The sequence below is a fragment of the Oncorhynchus mykiss genome, chromosome 32 (assembly GCF_013265735.2).
Source record: "Oncorhynchus mykiss isolate Arlee chromosome 32, USDA_OmykA_1.1, whole genome shotgun sequence".
Lineage (NCBI taxonomy): Eukaryota > Metazoa > Chordata > Actinopteri > Salmoniformes > Salmonidae > Oncorhynchus > Oncorhynchus mykiss.
The window spans coordinates 21,337,305-21,354,507 of record NC_050572.1 but is presented as its reverse complement, the minus strand read 5'-3'; the positions used below and the strand labels follow the sequence as shown (position 1 = coordinate 21,354,507).

The 17,203-nt window shown below is 39.4% G+C and overlaps 2 protein-coding genes across 2 annotated transcripts; one reads left to right on the top strand and one right to left on the bottom strand.

Annotated features, from left to right (window-relative positions):
- Window positions 1-263: 263 nt before the first annotated feature.
- Window positions 264-4,557, bottom strand: LOC110488075 (ras-related GTP-binding protein C). Its single transcript, XM_021560060.2, has 7 exons — window positions 4,026-4,557; window positions 3,611-3,814; window positions 2,865-3,064; window positions 2,254-2,368; window positions 1,960-2,102; window positions 1,233-1,381; window positions 264-1,025 (listed from the first exon to the last, which is right to left on the bottom strand). The coding sequence occupies exons 1-7, from the start codon at window positions 4,209-4,211 to the stop codon at window positions 868-870; spliced, it is 1,155 nt and encodes a 384-aa protein (XP_021415735.1). The 5' UTR covers window positions 4,212-4,557; the 3' UTR covers window positions 264-867.
- Window positions 4,558-8,591: 4,034 nt separating this feature from the next.
- Window positions 8,592-16,816, top strand: LOC110488074 (c-Myc-binding protein). The gene is made up of 5 exons (XM_021560059.2): window positions 8,592-8,753; window positions 9,103-9,175; window positions 9,373-9,421; window positions 16,148-16,277; window positions 16,524-16,816. Exons 1-5 carry the CDS (start codon window positions 8,739-8,741, stop codon window positions 16,566-16,568), a joined length of 312 nt encoding a protein of 103 aa, XP_021415734.1. The 5' UTR covers window positions 8,592-8,738; the 3' UTR covers window positions 16,569-16,816.
- Window positions 16,817-17,203: the final 387 nt, after the last annotated feature.

The window sequence follows — 17,203 nt, the reverse complement described above, 5'->3', positions numbered from 1 at the left end:
TGAGAAACGGACACCTCACAAGTCCTCAACTGGCAGCTTCATTAAATAGTACCCGCAAAACACCAGTCTCAATGTCAACAGTGAAGAGGCGACTCCGGGATGCTGGCCTTCTAGGCAGAGTTCCTTAGCTAACACAACGTGCCATTGGAAAACAGGAGTGATGGTTTCTGATAATGGGCCTCTGTACACCTATGTAGATATTCCATTTTTTTTTTTTATCTGCCGTTTCCAGATACAATAGTATTTTACAACATTAACAATGTCTACACTGTATTTCTGATCCATTTTATGTTATTTTAAATGGCCAAAAAAACGTGTTTTTCTTTCAAAAACAAGGAAATGTCCATTTCTATGTGACCCCAAACGTTTGAATGGTAGTGATATTTACTGTTTCAATGCAGGCTTCCTAATTAATTTGTTTTCCAACATTGCTTCCTGTTGAACCTTGCCTGAAATAAGAGCGGGAAAACACAGATAGTGCCCTGTTTAAATGACTTGTGCTGAGGAAGACCACAATGACGACATTGTCATCTTGACACTCGTAAAACTGTTTGTAGCAAAAATAATCATTATCGTCAAATAAGTGATTAGACGCAACCAAAAACATTGAGGTGCTGAAAATAGATGTGCTTGCTGGCTTCAACTCTGTTCAGTGTTTAATCCATTGCAGCGTTTTTTTTTACCCTTTCCAATCCTTGCACAGAACAGCATCCCCCCCATCCCAAGTGTTATTTTTCAAGGTTTTTCCTGCTTTTTCCCTGTGTCACCTTTGATGGTCCATAGCCTTCCAAGTAAAATAGACAGTTACTACTTGTCCATTCTCAGTGGCTAAGGCATTCCAAAACTCTTTGCTTTTCTTACATTCCTCTAAACAGCACTTCCGTTTAATACACCAATTTTTACGCTGGACAAGCTGTTGTTGGACGAACTTGGCTGTAGTCTGCCTGTCCTCTGTGTCAAGGACCCCACTTCAAACACCTCCTGGATGGCTTTGCGGAAACAATGGAAGTTATAGTCTATTAAACCTGAAAGAAAACAGAAAATAAATCACGCTATATGAATTTATTTCAAAACGAATTGGGCCAGTATCTTCCAGCACTACAAATGAGAGAAGCATGGAGGTGCAGCGTGTTAAACTTCTTCTAAAGGCTATATGCATGTCAGTCAAATCAACAATAGGCTGCTAACATAAATGGTTAAATCCTATAAATGGTGCCAGACTTTTGTCTTACCTTTCTTTTCAAAGCTCTCCTCTCTAAGGATGCAAACGAGGGCTAGGAACTTGGTGACCTCTTTCAGGTAGAGTATGGTGGTATTGTTGAGCTTAATGATGGCCAAAGACTCTTTATCATATGCACTGCCATTTCCATCTTCCCTCAGGCTGCAATGGAAGAACACAAAGCTATTCACTTTTTACAATCCCAAAATAAACTCAAAGCTCTCCACAATAGCGTTTCACAATCACAGCAATCTACGATTCCTTGTCAACCTTTGTAATTGATTGAAGAGACAGTTAAATAGGACAACCAATACACACATTTTTAAATGGCATGACAGGGATCATCAACTAGATTCAGACGAGGGGTGATTGTTTTCTTGAGCAGATGGTCGGGGGCCGGAACATAATTACAAATTATTTGTAGACTGCAAATTGACGACAAGAAGCCCAAACACATAATAGTTGACTAAAACATAATAATTTGAAACCTTTCTTACATTTGTCTACGATCATGTGTCTCTCTATTATGCGTGGGAATACTTGGGAACAGATTTCCAAAGTTAAAATCACTTGGAGCTGATTTACTGGTGTTTTTGTAGTCTTATGTCCAACAATGATTTATTATTAGTATTTATTTTGGGGGGTTTTTTTGCTTATAAAACTTGGGAGGCCAAATAAAAACACCTGCGGGACAAATTCGGCCTGCCAGTTGGGGAACCCTGGCATATGATTTCTCTCACCCATAGATACAAGAGACGTCAATGACAACATCGATCATGTCACAACAAAGCTCGTATGACTGCATGTCCACAGGGGAGCTGTCGGTGGCGATGTAAATCTTACTGACCACGTCAAACAGGAAGGCTTTCTCAATCCCAGAATTCTGTCCAAAAATAAAAACACAGGGGCAATTTTGACATAAGAAACATTATCGAAAGGACTAAAACATTGCAAAAAATCTGTTGAGATTTGTGTAGAAGTTCAGAAAAACAAGCATCAGTTCAAATCAGCTTATTGGTCAAAATAATACGTACTGATATGAAAATGTTCACAAGGTTTTCCAATGTTGGTAGCTGAGGAATGAGCTTCTGGACAACTTTACTGAAAGCCTCAAATATAGAGTGGTCATAGATGCTGGTCAAATAAAAGCTGAAACATAGAAAGAGAGAGGAGAAAGAGAGAATTGAGATCGCAGTTATATTTCCTGTGTTTCTAACAGTTCCTCTCCCAACATGTTAGATCAAAAACAAGCTGATCCCTCTGAGTAACATTCAGCCACATACCTAACCTACCACCAGTTAAGGACAAATGGTTAAAAGCAAGTGTGTGGCCTTCATATATCCTCTGACCACAGAATTTCAGCTGACATTTACTACTGTTCATTTCCCTAAGATTCTTCATGTTGAATAGCCACAGTTGGTCCAGACCCAGCAGGTGATCTACTGCGCACGGCCGACGTTCATTATGTTGTGTCTTGTCCTTTATACTAAAGGCCGTTACACACGTCATGCAAACAGAACGACGGAGCGCTGTATATAGTCCGTTCCAAATTTTGATCCACACAAAAGTACATAGAACTACATGTGAAAATGACGCGTCGTTGCTGTGTTTGCATAGTTTGAGTGAAGTGTGTAGGGCCCTTAACCTGAGATGAAGCTTCTCCAGGCTGGCATCTGCCAGGTCATCGTTGGCTCTCTGATGGACGTCTCTTTGGGTTTCTATCTTGTGGTCGTCTGACAGGCCATCAACCTTATGGATAAACACCTCAAAGTTGATCTCTGGGTTGACCCTGTAGGCTCTGGACACAGTGAGATGTAGCCTCCCCAAGGCTTCAACATAATCATCCTGATGAAACCAATAGAGAACAAAAGCATAAGTAGAGCAGACACAATGCATCAGCCTATTTTTTTAAATAAATAAAGATCAGTGGAACTGTAGGCTGTACAGTCAGTCTCCCAGGACTTCTTCCCAGGAAGAAGAGCCTTCTCAATGTTTGCCATGGGTAGTGGGCAATTGCATGGTTACAGAATTATGCTGAGACTCATTTTTTCACTTTCAAATGTATACCTAACAAAAAAACATTGATTTTAGAGTTAAACAAACCATACATCTCTATAAACAAGGGCTACTTTTAACAATTTCCACTGAACATTTTACAAAAAAACTGTGCAGATAAAAAGTTCAGTAACAGAATAAAACTGAGGGAGATTTTACCATTATTCTGTTACAAACTGTGCATCTGCAGTTTTCTAAGTAGTCATTACAGTTGTATGGTTTGTTCATCTTTGAAATCAATGGTTTTTGTTTGGCATACATTTTAAAGCATAATTAAAGTGTGTTACCTTGGAATTGCCCTAGTACAATGTCTTAACATTCCTCTACTATTCTCACCTGAGCGTCAATGACGAATATCAAAGCCCCCGTGCCCCTGAAGATCATCTCATAGTCAAAGGTAGGGTCAAAGAAGTCCACCTGACCAGGGAAGTCCCAGATTTGAAAATTGACGAAAGAGCTGCTGGAGATGTCATCCTTGTAGATTTTGTTGGTGCTCTCCAAGAACAGCGTCTCGTTGGGCGACATCTTGTGGAATACAACCTGGATATTGCACAATAGATGTTTAAATTAGACAAATACAATCAGTGTACATTACTACTTGACTAACTAGCTAGGTAATCAACAACTTGAGTAGTGTACTATGCATAAACACTATGGTGCATACACATTATAAACATTGTAGTGATGCACAGAAGAACTGACCAGCAGCAACTTATTGGAGAACTAAACTAACAGAAGTATGGCAACACACCTTTTGAATAGATGACTTTCCACTTCTCCGCAATCCCATCAGCAGGATCCTTGGTTTACTGTCACCTGACGTCGTGCTCTCCTCCTCGATATCTGGTTCCTCTACTCCGTAGCCAAAATCCTTTGGGAAAGAGTCCACAACACCATAATTCCGAGCCAATGCAGGCTCCTCGTACTGAATCGACATTTTACCTCAACTCTACCAAACAAATCAACGTTAGCGATTGTTAAATCTACTGGTCAAATCCAACCCTGTTTGGAGATAGGCTAGGCTAGTTAGTGCTAACGCTAACTACTCAGATAACTTGCTAGCTACTGGTTTTGCTTGGTTGTTCACAAACTAGTCGTGATTTGAAAATAGACGATAGGTAGTGCTGTTATAGGGTGTATTCACTACGAACTAAATACCAGCATTTTAGTATCAAACAACATTATTGTATACTATACTTCCGCTACCCAACACCCCCGGGTTTAGTTTATCAACTTGCCAATTTTGTCTCACTTCCGCCATAACCTGTATTTCCGCCCCCTTAATCTCATTGGTTCTCCCGCCTAAAACGTTAATCATAGCCCAAAACGTGTACATCTAGGCACAGCAGTGTTAGAACATTGGCCCGTTGTCTTTCCTACTTCTCGAATTTTCAGCGCAGCTCAAGCAATTTCTCCAACCGTCAACACATTCAGATGAATAGAGGACGCGTACCGGGACAAGCGTTGGTTGGGAATTTTGTTTGTTGGGGGGGCCAAGGGTTGTTATTTTCACGAAGCAACACTGAGTGCCTGGATACAGCCCTTAGCCGTGGTATATTGGCCATATACCACAAACCCCAGAGGTGGTGCCTTATTACTATTATAAATGGGTTACCAACGTAATTAGAGCAGTACAAATTAATGTTTTGCCATACACGTGGTATGTGGTCTGATATAAGCCAATCAGGGCTTGAACCACCCAGTTTATAATTTTGTTTATACAAGGGGTGGGTCTAATCCTGAATGCTGATTGGTTAAAAGCCAATTCCAGCCGGTGTCTATTTCACTATTTCACCAGCTAAATCTATGACATTAAAATGCCTATTTACTCCACTGACTGCTCAATCTACTGTCTCATCAGCCCAGCTATTTATTTGTCTCACTTCCGTTTAATTAACTAGCCAAGTCAGTTAAGAACACATTCTTGTTTACAATGATTGCCTACCAGGGAACTGCCTTGTTCAGAGGCAGAATGACAGAGTTTTACCTTGTCAGCTCGGGGATTCGATCCAGCAACCTTTTGGTTACCTGCCCAAAGCTCTAACCACTAGGCTACCTGCCTTGATCACCACAATAAAAAGCATATTATATCATATTTCTTTTAGACTAACATTTCATTTTCAACAGAGGAGATTTGAATAAAACCTTGCTGTCAGGACACTGTTGTTCAGAGGAGCAAGAACGTTGCCAGCCAGTATGGCAATCCAACAATTAGAACTATCGAAGTTATTGGAAACTCAATAGTAGACTGTTGGAAGATGCTAATTTCAAGATCGTTGCCTAAGATATTATACAACAACATTTGAGGAAAGCCCAACCATTTAAGTCTTATGGGAAATATTGGGAATTAATGAAGTATGAAAAAAGACAAACAGCCATGAAGAGAGGTAAAGAAATTGCTGAACTTAAAAGACTGAGGTAAAATAAATTTAAGGAAATACTTTTTCTAATCTCTATGGAGGACCTTGATGAAGAAGGAAAGGCTGAGTTATTTTCTTTACAACTAGAAATGGACCAATGTATGAAGAGAGAGCAAAAGTGGCATTTGTAAGATCAAGAAGGAGATGGTTGGAGGAAGGTAAAAATACACAAAATAACTTTACAATTTAGTGAGAAAATCTGAAATTACCTCAATTCATGAGTTTAATATAGATGGCAAAGAAAATGAAAACCCTAAAGATATTTCAAAATATGTTTCAGAATTCTATGGTAATCTTTACACCAGTAATGCCTGTCCTACTAGTGACATATCTGCCTTTCTAGATGAAGACTTCCAAAAGTCTTGTGATTAATTAATTTATATGAATGAAATTTAAAAAATGTATCAGCAAGATAAAAGAGAACAAATCTCCAGTGAATGATGGCGTTTTTTGTGTATTCTATAAATATTTTCAGGAGGATATTGTTTAATTTATATTTAATGTTTTAAAGAGGCAATTGATTTAGGGGTCCTGCCTGTTTCTGCAACACAAGGCCCCATTTCTGTTATCCCCAAACCAAACAAAGATCCTATGATGTTAGAAAATTGGAGACCAATCACATTAATGAACAATAATGGAAAGCTACTTGCATGCATCTTTGTAGAAAGACTTATAAAAGGTATTGACAAAATCATTGATGATACCCAGTCTGGTTTTATGAAGGGGAGACATATATGTAATAATATTCGACTAGTATTAGACTTGATAGACTACAATGAGCACATTATGGAAGATAGCTTTATTTTATTTGTAGACTTTTACAAGGCTTTGATACAGTAGAACATTATTTTATTTCTGAGACTTTGGTTTTGGTCAATATTTTCAAAGTGTAATTAAGACACTTCACAATAATAGTAATGCTCTGTTAAATTATCCCATGGAACTTCAAAGAGATTCGACATTAGAAGCGGAATTTAACAAGGATGCCCAATTTCTCCGTTCTTATTTTTATTGGTCACACAAGTTATGGCGCTTTATATCTATACGGATAGATTTAGGGGGTATTCAGATACAAGATAAAGAGATCAAATGTTCATTATTGTCTGATGACACCACCATTTAAAAAAAAAAAGATTATAATGAAGCCAGGAAAGCTATTGAGTGTATTAATGTCTTCTCACGTGTATCTGGTTTATCTCTGAATATTAGGGAATGTGAATTATTTGTGTTGAAAAGATGTGACTTAAACTCAGTATGTAATATCCCTGTAAAAGATGTGGTCACATATCTTGGTATTAAAGTTAGCAAAGATCCGAAAGAAAGGGCCAATTTAAATTGATCTCCTATTGTAGAGAAAATTGGAAAGAGATTTAACTCCTGGTTATTATGAGATTTTTCTTTATCTGGACTGTACTTTTGTCAAAATCTGAAAGTCTGTCCAGATGAGTTTATACCTCCCTTGCCTTGGATGTTCCTCTGTCAGTAACTAAAACGGTTGATTCTAAATGATTTAACTTCATGTGGAGGAATAAACCTCATTATTTAAGAGAAGCAGTAATATGTAGCACCCAAAGTGGGGAAGGGTTGAATGCTCTGGATTGTAAAACCTCTAATATAATCTTTAAGATCAAATGGATACAAAACTATTTAAGGTTTTACAACAGCATTATCTGGGTTAAACACTTGATTGTGTTAAACAATTGAATAACGATGGACAAATGTATGATTATCCAGAACACATGAGAACACACAATGTTACATTCACTCCTGAGGATTTTCAAAAAGTTGTTATAGCTGTCCCTAAAGGTGCCATTCTTCTTTTAGGAGATTATAACAGTACTCCAAGTTCAACTGTTGATGATATTGTAGCCTCAATACAGCTAGAAGGAATTGACATCTTAAACTATTAATGTAGTAACATGTATATAAGAAAACTATGTCAAAATGTTACTATCCCCTCAGCTAAAATATAATGGAATGCAGCTCTAGGACAAGTGAACTGGAACAAAGTCTCGCTGTTGTCTGGCAAATATTGTATATCTAATAAGGTGAAAGAAGTATTATACAAACTAATTCGTAGAATCTACCCTGTAAAGACCTTTATTACACACAGATTCAAAACAGCTATTGATAACAAATGTGTATTTTGTGGTTGTGACCCAGAAACTCTTTTGGGACTGTTCTTCTGTCAGAATATTTCGGAGTGCGTTAGAGTATTTTATTTTAAAATAAACTACAATTGATATTAATTTGCGAGACTCTGATATTATGTTTTATTTTTATCCAAATTATATGAACCCTGATTTAACCTTCATTGTTAATTTGTTTATTTTTTCATACCAGATTCTTTATTCATAAAATGAAGTGGACGAAGAACAAACCTATCTTCACATTGTTTGTGATAGGATTGAAATATTTAGAAATTATCAGTAAGTGTAAAAACAAAAAAGCAACATGTACACTTTTTGTCAAATTTAAAATGTATCTCGATATGTAACACCCCTGTCTATGTACTCTTGTTTGTATATTTCTGTTTTTGTATTTGTTTTGTTCATAATAATAATAATTTATTTTAAAGAATGACAAAATGACCAGCCGGCTTGGGCAGCAACCCTAGATTTGTGTCGGGACTATATCTTGTGGAATAATTAAATGGTATGAATAAATAAAAATACAATAAATTAATCATAGTTTTAGCAATCGTAACGTGACAGCCGTGGAAGGGAGCAGTCAGGGGTATATTCATTACGTCTCGCAACGGAAACCGTTTACCGTTTAAGAACTAAACGGAAGCAAACAGAGAAACGGAACAAAACGGGGAGGGTCCTACCACAATTTGTCCAATAGAAACTCTAATTTTCGTTGTAAAACGTTTTCCCTTTGGATTGAACCGTTTCTGTTGCGAAACGTTATGCAACAGATGAGACATTTTGCAACAGAATCTGCGTAATGAATACAACACAGGCTTAGTCTTTTGATAAATAATTCCAGCTGTAGATAGTTTACTTATCTTCATAACGCAACATATTTGGTCGCCATGCATAATGTCCTATTACAGAGTAAGTATACAAAACCTTTCTTCAATTAACTTCATACGAGTGGTTTGAAGATATCGCTTTTATATCCTGTGTTTTCACTTGTTAGCGTAGTTTTAGCTAACGTTACCTGCATTAATTTATTACTTTAACTTTCACTCAGCGGCTACACATAATCAGCAGCATGGCTGTATTGGCTAGCTTGTTTAGTAGTTCGTTTTCAAACTTTATGGTCAACCAAACATATTTGTATTCTGCTTGCTTACTGCCCGGAAACAGTCAAGGAACTGAAGTAGTAAGCTAGTTGCTGCAAATGGACAACGTTTGTTTTGTTACAGCCTTTTTAATGTGTTTTCTTTATTGTTTCTTTCAGGGTTCTGAATCTAAGAGGGAACAATTTCGAAGGTATCTCGAAAAAGCGGGTGTTCTTGACACTCTCACCAATGGTAGGTCTTTCAGAAATCCAATGACATTACTGCCACAATGCATAGACTATGTATGCATATAGCCATTGTCTGTGTGCGAAACTTTGTTTAATTTTTCTTTTAACTGTAACTACTTGCAAAGGCTGTGTAAACGTAGTATCTTTGAGTTCTATACACATCACCACCAATGTCCATAACCACAGTCCTGCTGTTTGCAGTGTTGGTGGCCCTATACGAAGAGACAGAGAAACCTAATAATGCTTTGGAGTATCCTTTGTCTTGGTTTGGTAATACTCCAAATTGATATAACAGAAGCGTCTTAAACTAACTGATCTTATTGATGGGTCCTGTCATTTTTAATTTAATTTGTGATGAGAGATGCATGTATGTAGAACAAACATGCATCTCTGACAAAGGCTCTATTTGTGGTATTTCTATCTGCACAGGTCAAGAATGTTTTCGTACTGAACATGGCCCATGTAGGCCTAGTCAGTCATTGGGTGGGGAAATTACCTTGACCAAAGTCTGGTGACTACAGCCCCCCGGCAACTCGGTCAAGGGTAGAGTTTGTCTACATCACAAAATCCGCATCTACAATTGTGGTTGTGCATGTGATGTCTTTAAAATCTCCATCCCTAACTATAAAATTTTCTGACAAGATAGAATTGCCAAAGGGGGCGTAGTTAGCTTGCAGAGTTCTGTCATACTATCCAAGTCTGTGCCCAAACAATTTGAGCTTCTACTTTTAAAAATACACCTTTCCAGAAACAATTCTCTCACCGTTGCCGCTTGTTATAGACCCTTCAGCCCCCAGCTGTGCCCTGGACACCATATGTGAATTGATCGGGCCCCCATCTATCTTAAGAGTTTGTACGGTTAGGCAACCTACACTGGGACATGCTTAACACCCCGGCCGTCCTACAATCTAAACTAGATGCCCTCAATCTCACACACATTATCATGGAACCTACCAGGTACAACCCTCAATCCATAACCTTGGGCACCCTCTTAGATATCATCCTGACCAACTTGCCCTCTAAATACACCTCTGCTGTCTTCAACCAAGATCTCAGCGATCACTGCCTCATTGCCTGTGTGTGTAATGACCAGCGGTCAAACGACCACCACGCATCACTGTCAAACGCTCCCTAAAACACTTCAGCGAGAAGGCCTTTCTAATCAACCTGGCAAGGGTATCCTGGAAAGATATTGACCTCATCCCGTCAGTAGAGGATGCCTGGGTTCTCTTCAAAAGTGTGTTCCTTACCATCTTAAATAAGCATGCCACATTCCAAAAAATGTAGAACTAAGAACAGATACAGCCCTTGGTTCACTCCAGACTTGACTGCCCTTAACCAGCACAAAAACATCCTGTGGCATTCTGCATCAGCATTGAATAGCCCCCACAATATGCAACATTTCGGGGAAGTCAGGAACCAATATACTCAGTCAGTTAAGAAAGCTAAGGCTAGCTTTTTCAAACAGAAATTTGCTTCCTGTAGAACTGATTCCAAAACGTTTTGGGACATTATAAAGTCCATGGAGAATAAGAGCACCTTCTCCCAGCTGCCCACTGCACTGAGGATAGGAAACACTGTCACTACTAAAGGTCGACCGATTAATCGGATAGGCCGATTTAATTAGGGCCGATCTTGAAGTTTTCATAACAATCGGAAATCGGTATTTTTGGACACTAATTTCGCCGATATAAAATAAAAAATATAACTTTTTATTTTTTAATTTTTTTACACCTTTTATTTATCCTTTATTTAACTAGGCAAGTCCGTTAAGAACACCTTTTTATTTTCAATGACGGCCTAGGAACGGTGGGTTAACTGCCTTGTTCAGGGGCAGAATGACAGATTTTTACCTTGTCAGCTCGGGGATTCAATCTTGCAACCTTACAGTTAACTAGTCCAACGCTCTAATCACCTGATTACATTGCACTCCACGAGGAGACTGCCTATTATGCGAATGCAGTAAGAAGCCAAGGTAAGTTGCTAGCTAGCATTAAACTTATAAAAATTCCATCAATCATAATCACTAGTTAACTACACATGGTTGATGATATTACTAGTTTATCTAGCGTGTCCTGCGTTGCATATAATCGATGCAGTGCGTATTCGCGAAAAAGGACTGTTTTGCTCCAATGTGTACCATAAACATAACCATAAACATCAATGCCTTTCTTAAAATCAAAACACAAGTATATATTTTTAAACCTGCATATTTAGTTAATATTGCCTGCTAACCTGGCTCGTTGTGAACTCTGAAGACTTTCTTCCTAACAAAGACAGCCAACTTCGCCAAACGGGGGATGATTTAACAAAAGGGCATTTGCGAAAAAAGCACAATCGTTGCACGACTGTACCTAACCATAAACATCAATGCCTTTCTTAAAATCAATGCACAGACGTATATATTTTTAAACCTGCATATTTAGCTAAAAGAAATCCAGGTTTGCAGGCAATGTTAACCAGGTGAAATTGTGTTACTTCTCTTGCGTTCATTGCACACAGAGTCAGAGAATATGCAACAGTTTGGGCTGCCTAATTTGCCAGAATTTTACATAATTATGACTTAACATTGAAGGTTGTGCAATGTAAAAGGAATATTTAGACTTATGGATGCCACCCGTTAGATAAAATACGGAACGGTTCCGTATTTCACTGACAGAATAAATGTCTAGTTTTCGAGATGATATTTTCCGGAATCTACCATATTAATGACCTAAGGCTTGTACTTCTGTGTGTTATTAAGTCTATGATTTGATAGAGCAGTCTGACTGAGCGGTGGTAGGCAGCAGCAGGCTCGTAAGCATTCATTCAAACAGCACTTTCGTGCGTTTTGCCAGCAGCTCTGCTTCAAGCATTGCGCTGTTTGACTTCAAGCCTATCAACTCCCGAGATTAGGCTGGTGTAACCGATGTGAAATAGCTAGCTACAGTGCCTTGCGAAAGTATTCGGCCCCCTTGAACTTTGCGAAGTTTTGCCACATTTCAGGCTTCAAACATAAAGATATAAAACTGTATTTTTTTGTGAAGAATCAACAACAAGTGGGACACAATCATGAAGTGGAACGACATTTATTGGATATTTCAAACTTTTTTAACAAATCAAAAACTGAAAAATTGGGCGTGCAAAATTATTCAGCCCTTTTACTTTCAGTGCAGCAAACTCTCTCCAGAAGTTCAGTGAGGATCTCTGAATGATCCAATGTTGACCTAAATGACTAATGATGATAAATACAATCCACCTGTGTGTAATCAAGTCTCCGTATAAATGCACCTGCACTGTGATAGTCTCAGAGGTCCGTTAAAAGCGCAGAGAGCATCATGAAGAACAAGGAACACACCAGGCAGGTCCGAGATACTGTTGTGAAGAAGTTTAAAGCCGGATTTGGATACAAAAAGATTTCCCAAGCTTTAAACATCCCAAGGAGCACTGTGCAAGCGATAATATTGAAATGGAAGGAGTATCAGACCACTGCAAATCTACCAAGACCTGGCCGTCCCTCTAAACTTTCAGCTCATACAAAGAGAAGACGGGTCAGAGATGCAGCCAAGAGGCCCATGATCACTCTGGATGAACTGCAGAGATCTACAGCTGAGGTGGGAGACTCTGTCCATAGGACAACAATCAGTCGTATATTGCACAAATCTGGCCTTTATGGAAGAGTGGCAAGAAGAAAGCCATTTCTTAAAGATATCCATAAAAAGTGTTGTTTAAAGTTTGCCACAAGCCACCTGGGCGACACACCAAACATGTGGAAGAAGGTGCTCTGGTCAGATGAAACCAAAATTGAACTTTTTGGCAACAATGCAAAACGTTATGTTTGGCGTAAAAGCAACACAGCTGAACACACCATCCCCACTGTCAAACATGGTGGTGGCAGCATCATGGTTTGGGCCTGCTTTTCTTCAGCAGGGACAGGGAAGATGGTTAAAATGAATGGGAAGATGGATGGAGCCAAATACAGGACCATTCTGGAAGAAAACCTGATGGAGTCTGCAAAAGACCTGAGACTGGGACAGAGATTTGTCTTCCAACAAGACAATGATCCAAAACATAAAGCAAAATCTACACTGGAATGGTTCAAAAATAAACATATCCAGGTGTTAGAATGGCCAAGTCAAAGTCCAGACCTGAATCCAATCGAGAATCTGTGGAAAGAACTGAAAACTGCTGTTCACAAATGCTCTCCATCCAACCTCACTGAGCTCGAGCTGTTTTGCAAGGAGGAATGGGAAACAATTTCAGTCTCTCGATGTGCAAAACTGATAGACATACCCCAAGCGACTTACAGCTGTAATCGCAGCAAAAGGTGGCGCTACAAAGTATTAACTTAAGGGGGCTGAATAATTTTGCACGCCCAATTTTTCAGTTTTTGATTTGTTAAAAAAGTTTTAAATATCCAATAAATGTCGTTCCACTTCATGATTGTGTCCCACTTGTTGTTGATTCTTCACAAAAAAATACAGTTTTATATCTTTATGTTTGAAGCCTGAAATGTGGCAAAAGGTCGCAAAGTTCAAGGGGGCCGAATACTTTCGCAAGGCACTGTAGTTAGCGGGGTGCATGCTAATAGCGTTTCAAACATCACTCGCTCTGAGACTTGGAGTAGTTATTCACCTTGCTCTGCATGGGTAACGATGCTTCGAGGATGGCTGTTGACAATGTGTTCCTGGTTCAAACCCAGGTAGGGGCGAGGAGTGGGACGGAAGCTATACTGTTACACTGGCAATACTAAAGCGCCTATAAGAACATCCAATAGTCAAAGGTATATGAAATACAAATGGTATAGAGAGAAATAGTCCTATAATAACTACAACCTAAAACTTCTTACCTGAGAATATTGAAGACTCATGTTAAAAGGAACCACCAGCTTTCATATGTTCTCATGTTCTGAGCAAGGAACTTAAACGTTAGCTTTTTTACATGGCACATATTGGACTTTTACTTTCTTCTCCAACACTTTGTTTTTGCATTATTTAAACCAAATTGAACATGTTTCATTATTTATTTGAGGCTAAATTGATTTTATTGATGTATTATATTAAGTTAAAATGAGTGTTCATTCAGTATTGTTGTAATTGTCCGATTAATCGGTATCGGCTTTTTTTGGTCCTCCAATAATCGGTATCGGCGTTGAAAAATCATAATCGGTCGACCTCTAGTCACTACCGATAAATACCGATAATCCATAATTTCGATGAGCATTTTTCTACGGCTGGCCATACTTTCCACCTGGCTACCCCTACCCCGGCCAACATCTCAGCACCCCCTGCAGCAGCTTGCCCAAGCCCCCCCCCCTGCTTCTCCTTCACCCAAATCCAGACAGCTGATGTTCTGAAAGAGTGGAAAAATCTGGATCCCTACAAATCAGCTGGACAAGACAATCTGGACCCTTTCTTTCTAAAATGATCCACCGGTCATCCCCCTCTTCAAAGGGGGAGACACTCTAGACCCAAACTGTTAGACCTATATCCATCCTGCCCTGCCCTTCCCTGCATTCTTATCGGCAGACTCCATAACCTTGGCTTCTCAAATCACTTCCTTGCCAATTTCACAAACTACTTTTCGGAGTTCATTGTGTCAAATTGGAGGGCCTGTTGTCCGGCCCTCTGGCAGTCTCTATGGGGGTGCCACAGGGTTCAATTCTCGGACAGACTCTTTTCTCTGTATATATCAATGATGTCGCTCTTGCAGCGGGTGATTCTCTGATCCAACTCTACGCAGACGACACCATTCTGTATACATCTGGCCCTTCTTTGGAGGCCACTCCTTCCGTGGCCTCTAATTGCTTTTAAATGCTGGTAAAACTAAGTGCATGCTCTTCAACCGATTGCTGCCCGCACCCTCCCGCCTGACTAGCATCACTACCCTGGACAATTCTGACTTTGAATACGTGGACAACTACAAATACCTGGGTGTCTGGTTAGACTAAACTCTCCTTCCAGACTCACATTAAACATCTCCAATCCAAAATTAAATCTAGAATCGGCTTCCTATTTCGCAACAAAGCTTCGTAAAACGGACTATCCTACTGATCCTTGACTTTGGCGATGTGATTTACAAAATAGCCTCCAACACTCTACTCAGCAAATTGGATGCAGTCTATCACCGTGCAATCCGTTCTGTCACCAAAGCCCCATATACTACCCACCACTGCGACCTATATACTCTCGTTGGCTGGCCCTCACTACATATTCATCGCCAAACCCACTGGCTCCAGGTCAGCTATAAAACTTTGCTAGGTAAAGCTCCGCCTTATCTCGGCTCACTGGTCACCATAACACCCACCCGAAGCACGCGCTCCAGCGGTTATATTTCTCTGGTCACCCCCCGCCTTTCCTTCCAGTACTCTGCTGCCAATGACTGGAATGAATTGCAAAAATCACTGAAGCTGGAGTCTAACTTTAAGCATCAGCTGTCAGAGCAGCTTACAGATCACTGTACCTGTACGCAGCCAATCTGTAAATAGCACACCCAACTACCTCATCCCCATGTTATTACTTACCCTCTTGCTCTTTTGCACCCAAGTATCTCTACTTGCACATCATCTGCACAGCTATCACTCCAGTGTTAATGCTAAATTGTAATTATGTCGCCTCTATGGCCTATTTATTGCCTACCTCCCTACTCTTCTACATTTGCACACACTGTACATATATTTTTCTATTGTGTTATTGACTGTACGTTTAACTCTTTTGTTTTTGTCGCTTTGCTTTATCTTGGCCAGTTCACAGTAAATGAGAACTTGTTCTCAACTGACCTACCTGGTTAAAAAAAAGGTTAAATTAAAAAATAAGAGTTTAGAATGTGCCAGTGGCTGGTCTAGTGGTAGAGCTGCTACCCCTAGACCACACATTGCCTCTGGAAGAGAACTCGATCACATTCCATTCTATGCACCATCAGCTCTATCTCATCTCAATAACTTATTCACTGTATCTAACAACAAGAAAGAGTTAGAATAGCCTTCACCTAAACACAGCTTTCTAAAGCATCACCTTGGTGTGGCTGGTGTGGAGACAGCAGATGCCGAGACCCTCCGTTTGGGGGTGTCTGAGCTACAGCAGAAGTGTGATCTGCTCATGGAGGAAAACAAAGAACTCAGAAAGAGGGTCAGCAGCATTGCTGGATAATTAAATATTTTTCCTGAATTGCAAGGGGTGGTTTCAGGACACTGATTTAGCCTAGGCTTGGACTAGAAAGCATTTTCAATCAAGTTTTATTTTTAAATGTTTTTGTCCCTGCTTTTAAGTCCAGTCCTACGCTTAATCTTTGTCTGGGAAGCCATCCCAAATGCCTGAAAATGTCAAATCTCGGTACCTTGCAAATAGCTGAATTTGCTCTACCTTGTTTTATAGCTTCTGCAGTATGAACCAACACCTGAGGATGGAGCAGCGGAGTAATGTAGTTGGTTGAATTGTTATATTTTTTTCACTGTTTGGAAGGGGCGCTTAATGTAAAGCCATCATTTCTTTATAGTGTGTGTGTGATATATATATATATATATATATATATAACACTTCATTATTAAGGCAACGTAATTTTGTTTAAGTAGTAAATGTGGCTTCTTTGTACAGGCACCTCCTTTGTTACCATTATCTCCAATTTAAGTCAATAAATACTCTTGCAGGAAATATTTCTCATGGAATTTATTTTCGTTGATTTACATTTTACAGTATCTATACTGAACAAAAATATAAATGTAATGATTTTACTTAGTTACAGTTCATATAAGGAAATCTGTCAATTGAAATTCATTAGGCCCTAATCTATGGATTTCACTTGACTTGGAAGCTCCAATCAGAATGAGTTTTTCCCCACAGAAGGGCTTTGTTACAGACAGACATACTCCTCACCACCCCTCTGACGATCCCGCAGGTGACTAAGCCGGAATGCAGAGGTCCTGGGCTGGCGTAGTTACATGTGGTCTGCGGTTGTGAGGCCGTTTGGACGTACTGCCAAATTCTCTAAAATGACAGAGGCAGCTTATGGTAGAGAAATGAACATTAAATTCACTGGCAACAGCTCTGGTGGACAT